Source organism: Chelonus insularis, unplaced genomic scaffold (assembly GCF_013357705.1).
Source record: "Chelonus insularis isolate UGA/USDA-ARS -01 unplaced genomic scaffold, ASM1335770v1 contig_346_pilon, whole genome shotgun sequence".
In the NCBI taxonomy this organism is placed as follows: domain Eukaryota; kingdom Metazoa; phylum Arthropoda; class Insecta; order Hymenoptera; family Braconidae; genus Chelonus; species Chelonus insularis.
Genome location: NW_023276510.1, coordinates 85,457 through 103,750, shown reverse-complemented (window position 1 = coordinate 103,750; position 18,294 = coordinate 85,457). Strand labels below are relative to the sequence as shown.

General features: G+C 30.7%; 3 protein-coding genes across 4 annotated transcripts; 1 reads left to right on the top strand and 2 right to left on the bottom strand.

The window, feature by feature from the left end:
• Positions 1-3,348: 3,348 nt before the first annotated feature.
• On the bottom strand, positions 3,349-11,170 carry Nrg (Neuroglian). Of its 2 annotated transcripts, XM_035082424.1 has the most exons (8): positions 11,026-11,170; positions 10,271-10,345; positions 9,508-9,640; positions 7,669-9,084; positions 5,746-7,520; positions 5,321-5,593; positions 4,919-5,011; positions 3,349-4,518 (listed from the first exon to the last, which is right to left on the bottom strand). In XM_035082424.1, the coding sequence occupies exons 2-7, from the start codon at positions 10,323-10,325 to the stop codon at positions 4,920-4,922; spliced, it is 3,744 nt and encodes a 1,247-aa protein (XP_034938315.1). In that variant the 5' UTR covers positions 10,326-10,345; positions 11,026-11,170; the 3' UTR covers positions 3,349-4,518; position 4,919. The 2 variants fall into 2 exon arrangements, with proteins under 2 accessions (XP_034938315.1, XP_034938314.1); XM_035082423.1 differs by lacking the exon at positions 4,919-5,011.
• Positions 11,171-12,036: 866 nt separating this feature from the next.
• Positions 12,037-16,214, bottom strand: LOC118066469 (scm-like with four MBT domains protein 1). Its single transcript, XM_035082518.1, has 6 exons — positions 15,863-16,214; positions 14,896-15,305; positions 14,721-14,810; positions 13,276-14,641; positions 12,550-13,193; positions 12,037-12,468 (listed from the first exon to the last, which is right to left on the bottom strand). The coding sequence occupies exons 1-6, from the start codon at positions 15,906-15,908 to the stop codon at positions 12,307-12,309; spliced, it is 2,718 nt and encodes a 905-aa protein (XP_034938409.1). The 5' UTR covers positions 15,909-16,214; the 3' UTR covers positions 12,037-12,306.
• A 304-nt stretch (positions 16,215-16,518) lies between these two features.
• mRF1 (mitochondrial translation release factor 1) lies at positions 16,519-18,216 on the top strand. Its single transcript, XM_035082467.1, has 2 exons — positions 16,519-17,121; positions 17,250-18,216. Exons 1-2 carry the CDS (start codon positions 16,794-16,796, stop codon positions 18,140-18,142), a joined length of 1,221 nt encoding a protein of 406 aa, XP_034938358.1. The 5' UTR covers positions 16,519-16,793; the 3' UTR covers positions 18,143-18,216.
• The last annotated feature ends 78 nt before the right edge of the window (positions 18,217-18,294 follow it).

Here is an 18,294-nt window from a genome sequence, read left to right as displayed (position 1 = left end):
AATTTATTTTTAATAACTCCTATTGACCCCGAAGAAATGGAGAGTCGAGAGATATCTTCATCTTGAAAACATTAACATGCCAGAACCAGTGAAAAAAAGCATTGAAAAAAATCAAAGACGAAGTAATAAATGATGCACAGGGTACGCCCGCAAGCAACAGGTTTATACGAACACTCGATGAATAGTTGATAATAGTGTCCATTGTGCTCACTAAGAGTATCAAGGGTTGGACTACTTAACAAATGGCTTATTGTTATATTTCGAATTTTCTGTTCCTCACTTCCTCTCATTTTGAATCTTTCATGATATCCCTATATAAATCATATTAGCATTTTAAATATCCTATTCACCTACAGTCTCCTCGTCCAACAGATTGTACGTAAAACAGTCTAGATGATGCTTCAACTTATGCAACAACTTAATACCCACTTTGATATTAATATCCCAAAAAAACTAGCAAATGATTTAAGTGGCTTGAATAATAGCTGTTTATTGTGGTCAATCGATTAGTAGTTAAAAATAAGTTGTCTTCGTTAATTTGTAGGTTGAAGTTTATGTGTGCAAATCGCGAGAAACGTTTCTGTATCCACATCGTTAATCTCTATCTCATCGAGTTCCCTTCTATTTTTGTCTTTGTCTGCCGTTGAAAGGGCCCTAAAGAGAGAGAAACCCCGTGAGATCAAGAGCTGCAAAGACCCATGTACACCACAAAAAACCTGTCCCGCATAATTACATTATCGGTCAGATCTCGCACGACTTCTGTCCAGACTCTCTGGACCTGTTCGACCAGGCGAAGTTGCGTTCGAAAGGCAATACAGAATTCAAGATCCTTATGGAGACCGCAGGGGTTCCAGTAGACACCTTGTTATCCCTTTTCCACGCCAACACCCTCATGATTAATCTCACTTATATGTATATTAGTTTGGATACTTAGGATTTACATATATACTACCTACTTTTGTTACTTGATAATTTATTTACAGTATTCTGATGAAAACTGACCATTATATTTATTTTGGAATAATCTTTTACAATCATTTTTCATAAAAATACTGTTTTCTTTTAAATTATATTTAAATGAAAACTTTTAAGTTAAATTAAAAATATGATATTAATAATGAAATTAAATGAAAAAAATAATTATTGAGTTTTCATTTTTTATTTTTCACATGGGAGATGTTACATGGACGTACAATGGAATGCGTTACAAAAATTGACAAAAAAAAAAATTAAAAATAAACATAAAAAATCTGTTCTTAACGTTACGTAACTAAAGTAAAATAATAAATTTATTTTTCAGTACTCAAATTCATCATAAAGTTATACTGAAATTATATCTATAAAAAAGATGATAACAAATATTCAGTTTATTTTGTAGAAAAATTACTGTCTAATTAGTGCAGTTATTTCCTTGTAATGCATAAACGTAAATAAATAATTTAAATACGTTTAAGCATTATTGTGAAAGATTTTTTTTGTGTTGCATCTTATTGTTATTAATACAGTATACAATGAGAACCATTGACGGTGAATTAGGCATACACTTTTTATGTTTTTATTTTCAATATTTTAGTTTTAAACTGCCATCAATGAATTAAGTTACTGCATTTATGACTTAATATAAAATTATTTTGTATGCCATTCGCCGTTTGACAATACTCCATATAAAAGCTAATTAAACAATAATTACATTAACTACAACAGAGCATTAAGCATTTTTTTCCTGACTTTCCAAGACTTAGTAGTTACTCTATTGCAAAAAATTATCTGTCATTATTATTGCTACAAAATTGAGTACATTAAATTTTCTACTCACTGAAAGATAATAATCGGTAATTGAACAATGTAATATAAATCATTTTGCAAATTTTCATTTGCATATGTTATTAATAAAGAATAAGTAATTGGCAAAGTTGTTATTATTTTTAATATTGTTGTTAATTACGTAAAGTAATCGTACTCAACACAATTTCAAGAGAGAAAGGGGGAAGCCTTACAAATTATAAAACCCACAAAAAGTAAGAAAAATACTGGAAGTTTACACGGAGGATATTTAGACTGCTAAATTACTCATCTAAATTGAGATTCAAGGTTCGGGGACGAAGGTAAACTTGATTTTTTACTTTTTTACGTTTTCTCCGAGAATAGTACGGTAGAAAAATATACGGAAATACGTATGCCGATAATAATGAACGTCTCGGAAGTCGATTTATTTATTATAACTTTTTTGATTCTAAAAACTGCGAAAAATGTGTACCGACATATTTTTCATCTTAAGCTTTTAATAAGTCTTTATTATTTTTTTTAATCATTATAAACTTTAATATCCTTTTTGTTTTTCTCTAAGGATGTATCTTTTGATAAATGAATTTGAATGTATCTCTCGTTACAACGAATTATATTAAGTTCGATGAATTTCAAGCGAATTGACTATGAATCACGTTTATTGAGTCATTCACTGCTTTAATTAGTTTCAATAATTATTATTTTACTCACTCGCACCCTTTTTTCGGTCATATCCTCTATACACAGACGTACCGCAACATAATATAATTAACTACAGGGACGTGCATTTGGTGCAAATATAATTAATATACTTAGTTCCATCGCAAATATTTCATAGTACAGAGATAATGCGATAATAATTTAAATATAATATAGCTGCTTTTCGTTATCATTTTCTTTTCAAAGTCTAACACTAACTAATAATATATAATATCTCTATATATTCAATGATTTAATATATTAAATAGTTATATATATTTTTTATATTTCAATATCGTTACTCTACATTTATAAATGGCGCGCCAAATGAGGAATTAATTATAACTTAAATACGTACATAAAAATAAAATTAAGGAAGGCTAATTTTTTCATTATAATTTAGCAAAAGCGTGTTTCACATATAAAAAGCAACAATTAGAGGCCTTTTTATCTTCACTTATCACGAATATGAAGAATTTATTTTCTTTTTAAATATTCTCTAATATTATAGCAATATCTTAATCCTCTGTGTATTTATCCTTTTAAATTTCTTTTCTATACTGTAGAAAAAAATTAATTTCATTCAGAAAAAATATTATTAACAGAAATTGTATTATAAAAGTTTTATAATAAAGATTATTGTACAATTAAACGTTGAGTTTCTAAAAATATAAACTATAAATTTTTTTATTTTCTATAATCTATTTATTGTATTTTAAATTCATAAATTTATTTAAAATAAGTAAACATAGTTTCAAATATAGCTCTTATAAAAACAATTTTTGAATAAATTTTTTCTTCAAAAATTAATTTTTTTCATTTTTTTATCACCAGCACGAACAGTACAACCTCCGTAGCTATTAATTTTTTTGTAAATTCATTCACAACACTGTTTACCAATTAAAATTACGACGAATTATGACAATTATTGTGATCTGACAGTTAAAGTTATTATCAGTCTAGGCCAGACTGTTTGATGCCAACTCATTTTTTAACCTAATCTTCAAGATTGCACTTATGCACCATCCGAATATACTTTCATCGTTGAAAATATAAGTGCAGTCTGAAGATGTTTTTTCCATTATTAAATAGATTCATTTAAAAATGATTATAATTCAACGAACGTACCCTGTTTAACGGGATATATATTATTATTATCCCACCATTAAACTTACAAACTTTGCCCATTTGTTAAACTCTTTCAATAATATAAATCAATGAAAAAATTTTAGTTAATTCAATGACAAATAGTTTTAGTTTTAAACTTATTTATACTGTAAAATTTTTTTAAACCGAGTAACTAATTATTATTATACATATTTCATATTAACAAAACGGATGTTAATAACGATACATTATTTAAAGCTGGCAATTCATTTCAATCTGGCCCGGTTAAATATTATTAGCAGTAATGTTTTTTTTTCTCTGTAAATATAGCTTTGCCGGCTAAAATTTAATCTAACACCTTTGGGTTTTATAATTAACGAGAGACAATGTGTTCAATGATGATGACTAAGTATAAAGAAAGGATTTAAATCTACATAATTAATATCATTCTCCGTATAAAAAAGTATTTACCAGTTATACATCGTTGATTAATATGTTTATTGAATAAGAATAAAGAATAATATCATTTAGAGATTCAAAATTAATAAAAAGATCTATTTAATTTGTATAATTTACTAATTCTATAATTATTGGATGGAAAAATACTCGTCTTTACTAAAAGTTCCCTTTATATCAGTCAGTGTCTCGGTTGACCTATAAAACCCAAAATGAAAAGTGTAATTGGCAGTAAAGAATGGACGTTGCGCCCGGCGCAAGGTGTATTTAGCAGCTGCATTGGCAGGCAAGGATTTCCGGCCATGTGATTCCGATTATTTAATAGATTAAATTAAAAACACACGACGAAGGTTAACAAACCCGAGGGTTAAACGTAAGTTGCCATTGTACCGGCTGGCATCGTTGGTGTCTCTTCAGGTCTACCTTTAGGTCCGTACTGACCGATGAAAGATCCATCTTCTGTGAAACGTCCTATAAATATCACAGTTCCTATATCAATATACATAAATATCAAGTTATAGGTTGCTATTAAAATCTTTGCTAATTATTGCCTTATGTTCTATGATATTTAAGATAAAGAAGTTATTTTTATCTCGATAAAAAAAATAATGCAAGAATTTATCAATAGAAAAATATAAAAAAATTTTGACGTCAAGTGAACGTACTTATTGATGATTTTGAAGGTAATTATTGAAGCTAATTGATAATGGTTATTACTTTAATACGTTGAAATATTTTGTATGAAATTAGTGCAAAGATTTTTGTTTCAACCTAATAGCTATAAGAATACTAATTAACTTAAAACACACCAATTAGTATGAAGCATCGAAATTCGATATTAGTATACACGGTCATTTCCTTTGATACTTACCTTAAACTAACGTCGCAAATGCTTGTGAGTTTGGCTCAGGTTTCCTTTGCCGGCCGTATTGACCAATGAAGGATCCATCTTCATTCATACCCTCTGTTTTTACAACGAAACGTAACAAAAAAAATGGATGGATAAAAATGAGCATTATGGTACCGAAAAATCATAGAATATAAATATCATGTGAATGCTGCTAGTTGTGCATAAAATTCTAGCAAACTTAATCATAAACGGGATGATAATGAATTGAACTCAAATTAATATTGGAAAATATGACAAATAAATGATTTGGTTTGATATGTTGTCTTGTACTAATTGTAAAAAAAATATCTAAACCCAGAAAAGCTCAAATCACAGCCTAATGTGAAGCATAGTGTTTAAAATAGATGATGATTAGATACTAACCAGTATCGCCTTCTCCGTACTCTGCCATAGAGTCAGTATCAGATTCTGGGTGTTTACCATCCTGATGCGAAGATGATGCTAATGAAGTACGTCCTCCAGCGGATTTGGTATCTAATGGCTGAGAATACTCATGAAAACCACCTTCATCTGGATAATCAACTCGGCCTGCAGCTAGTTCACGCTCGTGGACGGCGTACTTGCCACCGCGATTACGTTTAATTATGCAGACGATTATTAGTACCATTAGGAGGAATGCAATTGCCAGCATCATACCTGAAAATATTATTCGATTAATATTAATTTCTAAAATGAATTTGTTTTCATTTTATCGATACTATCTTAGAGTAATACATTTGACTGTAATTGATAAATATTTCATTTGCAATCAAATAAATACCATTAAATAAATTTGTAATATAACTGACCTATAAACCATCCAGCAGTAGCAACATTTTCTTTTGGTTGTATAATAGGACCTTCACTACTGGTTTCAATCTCTTGAAGTTCACTCTCAGTTAGATGATCTCCGTCAACAGCTACAACAGACACTAAATAAACTTCTCCGCTCAATAATCCCCTAATCTCCAAGTCCTCATTATGAAATTCTGGATCCGTTTCAGTGAAGATAGTTTCTCCCTTTAACATATATTTAGCAAAGAAGTGACTTCCTGGGTATCCATTGGGATTAGGTAGCCAGGTTATTTTAACAGTGACGTATCCATTTTCTTTAGGGACAATCTCCCATCTAAATTGAGGAACATCCGGTGGTTGAGAATGACGAGTGGATTCTTCAATGTAGAAATCAACACCTTCACCGGCATTGGTTGTAGCACGAATATGAACACGATATTTAGTATTGGGAGCTAACCGAGGTAATTTAGCACTAGTAGTTTCGGGGTTCGTTATATGTGGTTGTCGTTCTAATAAAGGACCAAGAGATGTTCCATCTACTACTTGATAATAAATTCTGTACCCCGTGAGAATACCGTTCGCTTCGGCTGGTTTGGTCCACTTCAAATAGAGAGCACTTGATCCCATAGGATATGCATCTAAACTCAAAACAGTTCCAGGTACTCCTTCAGGAGTTTCAAAGACCAGACGGTCAGAGGGTGGACCATTATATCTTCCATTATAGGCAAGAATTCTCACGACGTTTGTACTGAATGGAATAAATTTATCAACTTGCACCTGAGTCGTATTAGTACCTGGTATAGTAATTTCTCTCATCCCTTCTTCTCCATCTTTTTCCGTCCACGTTTGAAGTTTATACCCTCGTAATTCCCCTCTGACCGATTCAGGTGGGACAGGTGTCCAAGAGAGAATTGCACTTCTACTAGATTTGACAGCAACTACCGTGAAATTACCAGGAGCTTGAGTTGGTTGATCTTCACCAGAATAACCAATAACTACTTCTGGCACTGCTCGAGATTCACCTTTTTCATTAATCGCCACTACTTTAATTTGATATCTTTGATAAGTCGGCTGATTATAAACAGGAAGACGATTTATTTTCCAATTAGAAATGTCCTCTTTCTCCCAAAGTTTTCCAGGTATATCTTGTTTATAGTAAACACGGTACTTGAATTTCGGACCATTGTGCTCTATTTGTGGCATGGTCGTCCACGAGATCACGATATTTGTAGGGTCAGTTCCGTTCCCCATTACATTTGATGGATTTTTGTATGGAACATCTGGTAGTGTCGTGCAAACGTCACTGTGACCTGATGGTATAGATTGTCCGATTTTATTTAAAGCTATTACACGGAAGGTATAATTAGCCCACGGCGATAACATGATAGTATATGATTGTTCTGTCGCAGGTACACTACTGCTCACAACTTCCCAAGAATCAGGTGTAAAACTTGTATTATACTGAACAATATAATGTAAAATGGGAGCTCGATTGTCTCCCATAGGAGTCCAACGAATATGTGCTTCCTCGGCATGACATCTGGTTTCAAGTAATTGAGGAGAATTTGGTACATCTTGAACAGTCAAAGTCGCTGAAGCATTAACACTATCCAATTCCGTGCTTGCTACACAGGTGTACGTGCCGGAATCTAATTCAGTTGTCTTAGTTACAGACAGCGAGTAATCACTGCTTAAAACGAATCGGGGCTCGATATCAATGTCAAGAGGTTTGTTATTCCTCCACCAATCGATTGTCAGCGTCAGCGTTGAGTCAGCAATGGCGTTACATCTAAAATAATGGAAATTCAATACGTTAACGACATACGTATTTTTATCTTAAACTTGATTAAAAAAAATAAACTTCGAATAAATATAAATAAAATTAAGTTTATCATATTAACACATTGTAAAAATTTTAATTAAACTAAAAAATTTACCTGAATGTTGCAGTATTTCCTGCAGCAACTTCGTAATCTTCTGGTCCATCAGTAATTTTCGTTCGTTCTTTGACGATAAGAGTAGCATTTGCATTATCTTGACCAAACTTATTGGTTGCATGACAGCTGTATACACCAGAATCCATGAAAGTAACATCTTTAATTTCTAAATCACCGGATTCTAGTGTTCTATAACGCCCACCAGTCAATTCTTGGCCATTTCTGACCCATTTAACAGCGGGTTTTGGAGCACCAAATACTCTACATGTCATAATAATAGTTTTCCCGTCAACCGTTGCCTCGTCATTAGGGCGTTGGGTTATTTCGGGTTCTAACGCTAATACGTTAACATAAACATCTTTGTAGACATATCCAAGAGAATTAGTAGCGTTACAACCGTAATTGCCAGTATCTGTCTTTTTTAATTTCTCAATAGTAATAGTATTAAGAGTAACTTTTCGGCGCGGGTTTGGTGGAGATTCCGAAATTGGCTTGCCATTGTGAATCCATTTAATTTCCGGTTGTGGTTCACCAGTGGCTTCACATTTTATTACGGCGGTCTCGTCTTCAGCAGCATTAACTATTTCCGGTTCAACAACGAAGTAAGGAACTGCCATGACTCTAAGATTAATTGAATGCGAGGCAGCACTTCCAACACCGTTTGAAACCTCACAAGTATAAGTACCTTCGTCAGTAAAATTTACATGTTTTATTATCAGCGATTTACCATAATTCCCTTGTGTAACTCTATCTGAAGTTTTTATTCGTTCTCCATCTTTCCGCCATATCGTTTCAGGCAGCGGCGTCCCGCCATATATACAAAATAATTCGATTTGTTTTCCACGTAATGCTACTTCGTTTTTACGACTTACATATTGTTTAACTGGTTCATGCTTATTCTGACTCGTTGATGATCCTGCAGAAATCACATTCAGCAGATTCCTATTACCAACTTTGTACTCTTGTCTGTATAAAGAAGTTGCTGCACACGCATAGTAAAAATCATCTGACGCATCAGCTTTCGTCACATTACTAAACCATAAATTACCCTCGGGATCTAGTGTCATTCTTGAATTATTAATAGATTTTATAATTCCTTGAGTATCTTGGATCATCCAATAAACATTAGGTTTTGGCCAACCATCAGGTGGTTGACATGTCAACTTGAATGGCTTTCCTTCTTCAGCTGTTACTGGTGTAGGATCTTCATCTTTGAAAGCATTTAATTCTGCTTTTCTAACAAATACTGAATTGGACGTGGCTGTGCCCCATTCATTTGTAGCAAAACATTGATATTGCCCTAAATCTTCATCGCGAGGCTTTGTAATCAGCAAAGTACCTCTTCCTGGTTGTTGAGCGATACGGTCATCGTATGCTACATAGTCAAATGCTTTTCCATTTTTAATCCAACTATAACTGTTGTGAAAAAAAGAAACTGTTATTGATTGTCCTTCATACATATTAAATAAATGCTATGCTATATAAGTGGCTGAGAAATTTTAGAATTTTAGCTAATTAAAATAGTTTTCACAAGGATATGATAGTGCTGATTAGACAAAAACTTTAGTCATATATTTTAGTGAGGTCAAACCACCAAGCATTTGTCTCACTCACTCTCACTCGGGCGTGGTAATTTTATAGCCTCTCGAGACTATGAGGTCATCCAACTGATTAAGACCAGTTACTTGAGCTTTACTGCACTCAAGTTAAATGTTGAAATACTAGATTTGATGATAGTAAAGACATATGCTTCTAAAATTTTTCGCCACATCTCATTTATTTAAGAACTTATTATTCAAAATAACTAGACCATCTTAAATCAATAGAATGATAACATACGTAATTGAAGGTTCGCCTTCTGCTTCACACTCAATTAAAAATGGTTTTTCATTTTCATGAGATCCTGGTTGTGCCACTTTGAACAGGAGCTCATCTGTAGGTGGTTGCTTCGTTATTAATGGTGGCGATTGAACTGTAAAATAATCAACTTTATAATTTCCGGTCATTTATAATTAGAATAAAAGCTATAAAAATCCACTAAACAAATGATTAAAGGTTGAAAACTACACTCATAATGTCATAATGTGATAAAGATGATGACAATAATGCAGCAAGGCAAGTCCACACTGTTATAAAAAATTTATTTAGTTATTAAAGTGTATGAAACACATGTAACAATTAGATAATGATTATTAATAAAAAACAAAGTACATAATTATGATAATAATAATTACGGAGAGCTATGAATTGAATGATTATCATGATTTGATTAATATCGTAGGGTTTGATTACATTTATATGATTGAATTAATGTGACATTATAGCAATTTCTAAATGAATCTAGATGATTAAAAGCCAAAACTTTATCTACATCTGTCATTAATTGTCTTTCACCTTGTATTAAGCCCGGTATTCGAACTATAATCCAAAACAAAAAAAATTATTTAACATCATGTTTCTAAAAACTTAGAGTATATATAAATGAAAAAATAATTTTAATATCCATATAAAATTGATTACTTAGCATTAGACGTATAAATTGAATTTATTTTAATGTAATTAATTTTAATAATTTAACAATTATTGAATAAATGATGCTTACCAACAGCTGACGCACATAGTGCGGACGCCAATATAATAAATAATGAACACCTCATGGTCCTTTTCTATTTAAAAACTGTAAAAAAAATAAAAAAATTATTGAGTATCAAAATATCTGACCTGTTGGAGTGCTTTTATATAACTGAGCCCGGCTTCGATTAAACATTTAATATTAATTTACAAATACTATTTCGACCTCTTGGTTGCTAGTGGAGATGAATTCATTCAAATGACTTTAATTTAAAGAGATACTTTTGATTTATGATTTCTAAGAAATGTATGAGTAATTAAAGGAAATAGTTTATTCCACATTTGTAGCAATGAAATGATGATCTGCAGTGAGTCTATATATATAGCTGTGATTGTGCAATTGACGCTGTGCACGCGCATTCGTTGAAACAGGTAGCTGGATGATCTCACCAAACGGGATTGGAGTTAATAAATGACAACATTGGGATAAAATGACTAATAAATTAAATTATTTTGGTATTTTTTTTTCTAAATTTGTGAAATTTATCATTTGAGCACTGTAATATTAATAACGGAGTCAGGTAATTCTATCTTTCATTGATCTACGTCAACATTAAACACTCTAGAGCGTGATATAGTAGGCTTGGCAAACGGGCACACCCGACGAACAGCATTGATCGAGAATCCTGTCATGAGTTGCTATGATTTACCGAATTAACGGATAATAAAAAATTATTTTTATCACTTGGCAATTATAATTACTAATCACATGTTTTATAAACTCACCGATCTTTAATCAATTTTGTTTTTAATATTATTAACCGTCTATCACCAAGTCATTGTTAAAAACCACTGTCTTCATTCAACAGTACCGTTCGGTGTGAACAAAGTATGTATAGGTGGCTTGTATGCCTCACTGCTACAGTCGCGTTACCGTCACGCACACATGCGTAGAATTCAAGCCGCGCCATGAACAGCCATGAAGACGCGATGCCCCTCCTAACCCCTGAAGTTTGTTTTTTTAGACGCTATAAAATCCCTCTAGTGGGAAGTTAAAAAATCATTTTAAATAAGTCATTTTTTTGCCGCGTTTTTTTATTACATGGAATTTGGGACTTGTTTACAATTAGAACTGTTATTCTATTTTTGGAGCATCAGAACTAAACGTAAAACATTACTTTATTTCAATGAGTAATTTTTTTATTGGAATTATTTTTACTGATTTTTCTGGTTCTATGAAAATATCGTAAGTTTTTTATCAATTGGGTCAGCTCAGTTTTTTTTTTTGTCAGTTATTTTTACTTTTAAAGATTACAATACAATGCATTTGAATAAAAATGGTAATAAATCATGAGATTGAATATTTTATCGAAATATGCATAATTATCTTGTTTATTCAAAGGTTTGAGGGAATGTTTTATACGTATTTATTTATGAATAAAAGAATCATTGATTCATAGAAATAAAAGACTTTGAATAATTGATGAATTCTTTTATATATTTTAAATAAATCTACAATTTTTAACTTCAAACATGAGAATACATACTCCAATTAAATTCGTGAATAATTTAAAAAAAAAATCAATAATTTTTTCACAATAATTTTATTCACATTCAAATTCTATGAAAATTGTAAGATGAATTAAAAGATTTTAAAGCCATTTTAAAAAATTTATTTATCGTGATTTACAAATTTTGTAAACATAAATAACTCAATCCACAAATACATCTACATTGATTCATCATCTATGACTGAAAATTCATAGACAGTAGGAATAATTTAATTTAATTATAATATTTGTAAGTAGTAGTATAGTCTAAATAAATGTGAGCAATCGATAATATCTGCTAAAGTATAATATACATTCTGTATACAACCAATAAATATCTGTTAACGAAATAAATATACTACATAAACCAATTCAAATAGATAAGTATTTTTTGAGCTATGTATACATTTTCTATACATAATAACGGAATGATCAAGTATTTTTGAAAAAATATTTTATATAAATTAATTCAAATATTGCTTTCAGAGTAAGTAGATCACTGAATAATTAACTATTTTCAGCATTTTTCAGGTTCCTCTTCATTGATGTGTTTCAAAAAAAAGGTTACCTTTACTTGCTCCACATGCCTACACAATCTCAATGCTATACTTGTACGTAGTTTCATGTGTTCAGTTATGGATGGTAGATTTAATAATAAAAATGCCAAACCATCAATTTCCTATAAATATAAACAAAATTATTTGTTATTTATTTATAATTATCAATGGAAATGAGTTAGGAATTTTAAAAAATGTTATACCTCTTGCTTAATTCTATATGCTATATCTTTACAATCATTAGTTTTTGAAAGATATCGATATACATCATCAACCGACCAGAAGAGTGGATTTGACTCAAGTTTACGTGTTTTCGGACGTCGTTGCTTCTTTTGATTTTCTAAGCTATCAGCATCAGATCCATCAGACTCTACACTGTCTTCCCATTCTCTGTCACGTTTTCTTTTCTTTATGATAGACTTTGAATTAAACGTACCGTTGTTTTTATTTTCTGTAATATTAGGACTACTATCTTTGCTTTTTCGGTCATTGAATGAACTCCGAGAGTCATCTGATCCATTACTCGATGGAGTTTCATTCTTAATATCATCTGATTTGTCTGATTTTTGCATATCTTTCTCGATCATTACATCAATTTCTGAAAGTGGTGCACGACCCTCAAATGGATCATTCTGATCTTCTAATTCTTCAGATTCATTCTTTGGTATGACTGATGGTATATAAGCTGACTCTTCACCTTGGTCAAATTCAACAGGACAATTTTTGTGAGTTGATGCCCACTTGCCACGTTTCTTTCTACGTTTTTTACCCCAAGGTTTTGTTTTTGGCACTAAAATACTTGTGTATCCTTTAGGCTTCCCTCGTTTTCCTGTTTTTAAAGGAGCAGCTAAAAATAAAAAATTAATTAACAACTAAAATCTTCGTTATTTTTAAGACATTTTAAAAAATTTATAAAGCATTATACTTACTGAATTTAGTTTTAGTTGTTTTGTAGCACTTATCTGGGCATCCTTCTTCCGAAATTTGAAGTGGACCAAATAAATTAGGACAAACCATCAACTTTTTACATATACTTCTACAAAAATTAGCCACCATATCTCCAGATGTTACAACCGCTACGTTAGCACGATAAGTATTATTTTTATGCTTAGCTTTAAGTACTTCTAAGTGGTATCCAGGATCTGGTTTTGAGTCACATTGAAGTACTTTTAAAATACGTGCACTTCGGTAGCCAACAGATACAATCATCGAAAGTACTTCTTTCATCACTAAAGTAACTGGTCCAGGTCCAACAGATTTTGGTAAAGTTGCCAATTTTCCTTTTGAGATCATTGGTCCAGTAAAACAACGGTAATTAAAATATATTTTTGGACACCAGAGAGATGATCTAGGTTCAGGTATAGGAATATCTAAAATATTTTTTTTAACATCATCTTTATCTGGTTTCTCTAATTTTTTACAGACTTCTACATAATCTCGTGGTGGCTTCAGAGGATAATGATTAGATTCACACCAGCCAACAGGGAATATTTTTAAAGAGTGCATATGAACAATGTGCTCAGGACGACTCTTATAATGATCTAAAATTAACCACAATAAATCATCAACAACCTTAGAAATATGAGCAGCACAAATTATATTTTCATTCTTTGGATCAACTGCTTCAAGTCTCATGCCTACTTCAAACCCACTTTCAGTTGCTGATTCTCTAACATAAAACAATTCTTCATCAGCAGCTTTTGAGTTTGTTTCATGTAAGTATGACTTCCAATTAAATTCTCCATTTTGGAGCGACCAACTCTTAGGTGGAGTCAGTTTCAAGTTTTTCTTTTCAGTCCAACCTACTGGAAATATGTAAGGATGCTTAGATGTACAAAGCCATGTAGTTTTTTCATCATAAATATACGTTAAAGTATCATCATCTTGTTTTTCAGATTTAATATCATCAATTTCAACAAGAAAATAAATTTCATCAAAAACTTTTACTACAGTGGCTGGTGATATTTTAGTTCGATCAAATGGCACAACAGCTTCTAATTTCATGCCAACCGTGAATTTATGTGAAGGATGATCTTCATTATGATTAAATAAATTTAATGACGTTACTTCATTTTTTCCTGATTCGATTAGTTCTCTCCATTCTTCATAAGGATGAGTATCAACGATTGAGCTTGGTGGTTCTAGAAACCACTTTGAATTTGATGATTTCGAGGAGAATCCATAAGGATGAAGGGATTCTGAGGTGCAAAATATCCAAAAATCTTTAACTAATGTTTTTGAAGCTTTTGGAGTATCATATCTTAACAAAAGCCTTCCTCCCACGTTTTTTAATATCTATAAATTATTAATTATTACTAATTATTTATAATTATTACATATTGATTAATTTAATATTATTAAATATATTTCATACCGTAGCAATCCATAATTTGTATGGATGCAGCGAATCACTAATTTCCACCTTAATCCCACTTTTTATCCTGTCACTCATACTTAATTCCTCCTAAAAGTTTATAAATTAAATAAATAAATAAATGAAAAAATAAATAAACAAATCAGGCTAAAATTAAATTTATAAAAAGACTTACTCCAGATAATAACTGTTGTGGAATAGATTTAGCAGATATTAAAAAAGCTGGCAATTTTTCTAAACAATCTGGAGATCGTTTCAAAATTTCTTCAGGAGGCTCTAATTTTTTATTATTCCGCATACACCATCCCAATTCATGAGCATCTTCCTTTGTTAAATTAAACCAAAATTCCAGTGATCTATTATCACCTCCAAAATATCGAAGCCTTAAAAGAGGTCCGCATGCCACAACAATTGTAGCAATCCAATATGAGTTATCCTCATGATTTGTTTTTGAAGTAAGAACTTCGAGAGACATTCCAACTTCAATTTCACTTTGAAGTGTTAATTCTACATGTGGAAACATTATTTGTGGAACCTCGATGCTTTCTGTTGCATCAAGATAATCTTGCCAAACAAATTCATCATCTAGAAATTTTTATTAATTGATTAATTATAGGGTAATTATGATAATAAATTTATTCATTATGCAAACTTTTATTGATGATTAATTTTGGAGTTATTTAAGTATTTGAGAATGTTAATGAAATATATCATGGATATTACGTTGTGTAAAATGCATTATTCGATGGGAAATAAGCCTACAAAGTTTCGAGAAAAGTTTCATTAAACAAAGGAACTTGGAGTGCAAGTATTTTTATATCTATATATTTATTAATGATTAAAATTGTTCATGAATAAATGCTTCATAAAATTGTAGAGTAAGAAATAAATTATACATTAACGTTCCATGATCTACTTATTAAAGCCAATTAGATGAGATTAATAAAAAAAAAAATAATCATAATAATTTCGAAATCATGCAGACAAAAGTTGAACGAGTCTTATACATAATTTACAAACGCAAGGTTACAGAAATTTGAGTGGCGAAAAGTTGAATTAACAAATTCATTTTGGTATTATATAATAATTTAACAATAAATATTGAAATTTTATGAAATGAAGAGACTTTTAATCACTCTTACCTTCTTCAGGCATCTTCTCTTGCGTTTGATTTGTGCCCGGTTCCATTATATTTCGTTATGTGCACTACCTATACACATCGAGCGCAAATGAATAAACTTGTTTCTCAAAGAATTTTAGAGGGACCAATTTTCATTTTCATTTAAAATGAATGAATATGTATTATTATTTTTTAATTAATGTCGAGTTAAGTGACAAATCGTTGGCAATTTCCAAAAAATTTATAAAATAAAAAAGTTATATGATCAATCCACTACAAATTCACTAATACGTTTTTGTCTTATCATTTACTTTCTATACACCTCACTTGTAGTGATCAGCGCATTTATTCTGCGCTTGTAAACCAGTGAGTCGAACGGCAACGAGGTTTGAATCCATTTCAGTTCCATGATTCCTTTATTTTGCAACAAAGTAGCAGCTGATACAAAGACACATTATTTTTTTTCTGATATTTTTATATACAACAATATAAATGAATAGTTTTATATGTTTATTAATACTTTATTATTTCAGAAATTAATTGAAAAAATTATATTGATAAATGAAAACCATTTAAAAGATCAAGATGATTTCATTTTTAAGTGATTCTAAAAGCGCGCAATGTAAACTTTTTAGAAAACTGAAATAAGCGTTTTGGAATTAAAAATGGAGGCAGGAATTGGACTGAAATATGAATGTGTTGTGGTTAGATCAAACTTATTTGATACTAACTTGTTTGATTTATTTTTACAGAAAACAATTAGAGTAGTAATTACAGATTTATTTAAATTTGAAAATAAAAATAAAGAATATGATGAAGTGAAGTAAAAATGAAATCAATCAGTTAAAAGTTAGACTGATACAATTCTTTCAAGCTTATCTAGTTGTTTTCTTTAGGTAATGAAATTTTCTTTATTTATTTATAAGCTAGTAAAGATAATAAATTCATAAATAATGTTCTTTCTCATTCGTCGGATAAAAAACCATCATTATTGGTTTCGTGATATTGTCGAGTTAAATAATTTATGGAAGAGTTCAAATGTTAACCTCAATCGAGGTAATATTAATAATTTTAATTGGAGTAAATATAGTACGCAGACTGAGCTTTCTTTACCAGATAAAAATATTAAAAAATACATACAATCAATCAGTGAAGCATATAAAACTACAATTCAAAAGAAAAACCCAGAATTCACGTCGATAATTGAAATTCAAGAAGTTTCATATCTTTTGAGACATCGCTGTGAAGTAGAAGAAAGTATAAACAACTTGATAGAACTTGGTAACTAGAACAATTAAAACTATTTTCTTCACAGTTGAATATAGAAATTTTCGATTCAACTAATTTGACATTATAATAGAAATAAATTTTTATGAGAATATTAACATTTATTCATATTATTTTATCAGGTAATCAAGATGAGGAAATGAAAAAATTAGGTAAAGAAGAATATACAGAATACTGTAATATATTAGAGAAAATTGATGAAGAGTTACTAGAAATTATAGCTGACAATTTAGGCAGAGATCCATGTCGTGATATAATTTTTGAAATTACTGCTGGCATTGGTGGTCAAGAAGCAATGCTTTTCACTGCAGATCTATGTAAAATGTATGCAGGATATTTTTCATATATTGGTTTTACGTATGATGTAACTGAAATAAACGAAGATAGCGAAGGAGGAATTCGACATGCTAGCTTTTTCGTTTCTGGGGAAAGAGCTTTTGAATTACTAAGACATGAAGGTGGTGTTCATCGAGTACAAAGGAATCCGACTACGGATAAATCTGGCAGAATTCATACAAGCACCGTCTCTGTAGTAGTTTTACCTCAACCTACAGATATTGAAATTAATATTACACCCAAAGATCTTAAAATCGAAACTATGAGATCATCTGCACCAGGTGGTCAAAATGTCAACAAAACAGAATCAGCTGTTCGAGTAACACATTTGCCTACTGGCGTAGCAATAGAAGCTCAAACTCAACGTTCACAAATACAGAATAAGAGTTTAGCACTTCAAAAGCTTCGTGCAAAGCTTTATGATATGGAACTTAAAGATCAAAAAGAAAATACTGCTTCTATGAAAAAAAAGCAAAGAGGAATGAGTCAGAGAAACGAAAAAATCAGAACGTATAATTTTAATCAAGACCGAATTACTGATCATAGATTGACAGATGGGACAATGCATAATTTAAAAGGTTTTTTGGATGGAGGTGAAGAGTTAAAAATTTTACAAGAACGATTACAAAAAAAACTTCAGTTACAACTACTTCATGAAGCTATTGAAAAATGTAAATAAGTTATATAAAGATGATTATATTGTACATACAGCAAAAAAGATGAATAATAAATTATTGATTGATATTAAAATAAGTTATTTTGAAGTATTATTTTTTCTTCTACAACTACTGTTCTTGATTAAGTCAAAATAAATTGGATGTTGAATTGATT

Excerpts from the sequence above, each read along its gene's own strand:
- mRF1 (XM_035082467.1), top strand. The coding sequence starts at position 16,794 with ATGTTCTTTCTCATTCGTCGGATAAAAAACCATCATTATTGGTTTCGT. Across the intron at positions 17,122-17,249 it reads AAACAACTTGATAGAACTTG|GTAATCAAGATGAGGAAATG; the intron begins GTAACTAGAACA and ends TTATTTTATCAG.
- LOC118066469 (XM_035082518.1), bottom strand. The coding sequence starts at position 15,908 with ATGGAACCGGGCACAAATCAAACGCAAGAGAAGATGCCTGAAGAAG. Across the intron at positions 14,642-14,720 it reads ACAAATTATGGATTGCTACG|ATATTAAAAAACGTGGGAGG; the intron begins GTATGAAATATA and ends AATAATTTATAG. Across the intron at positions 12,469-12,549 it reads CATATAGAATTAAGCAAGAG|GAAATTGATGGTTTGGCATT; the intron begins GTATAACATTTT and ends TTATATTTATAG.
- Nrg (XM_035082423.1), bottom strand. The coding sequence starts at position 10,325 with ATGAGGTGTTCATTATTTATTATATTGGCGTCCGCACTATGTGCGTCA. Across the intron at positions 9,641-10,270 it reads ACTATGTGCGTCAGCTGTTG|TTCAATCGCCACCATTAATA; the intron begins GTAAGCATCATT and ends ATTATTTTACAG. Across the intron at positions 4,519-5,320 it reads GTACGGAGAAGGCGATACTG|GACGTTTCACAGAAGATGGA; the intron begins GTTAGTATCTAA and ends TGATATTTATAG.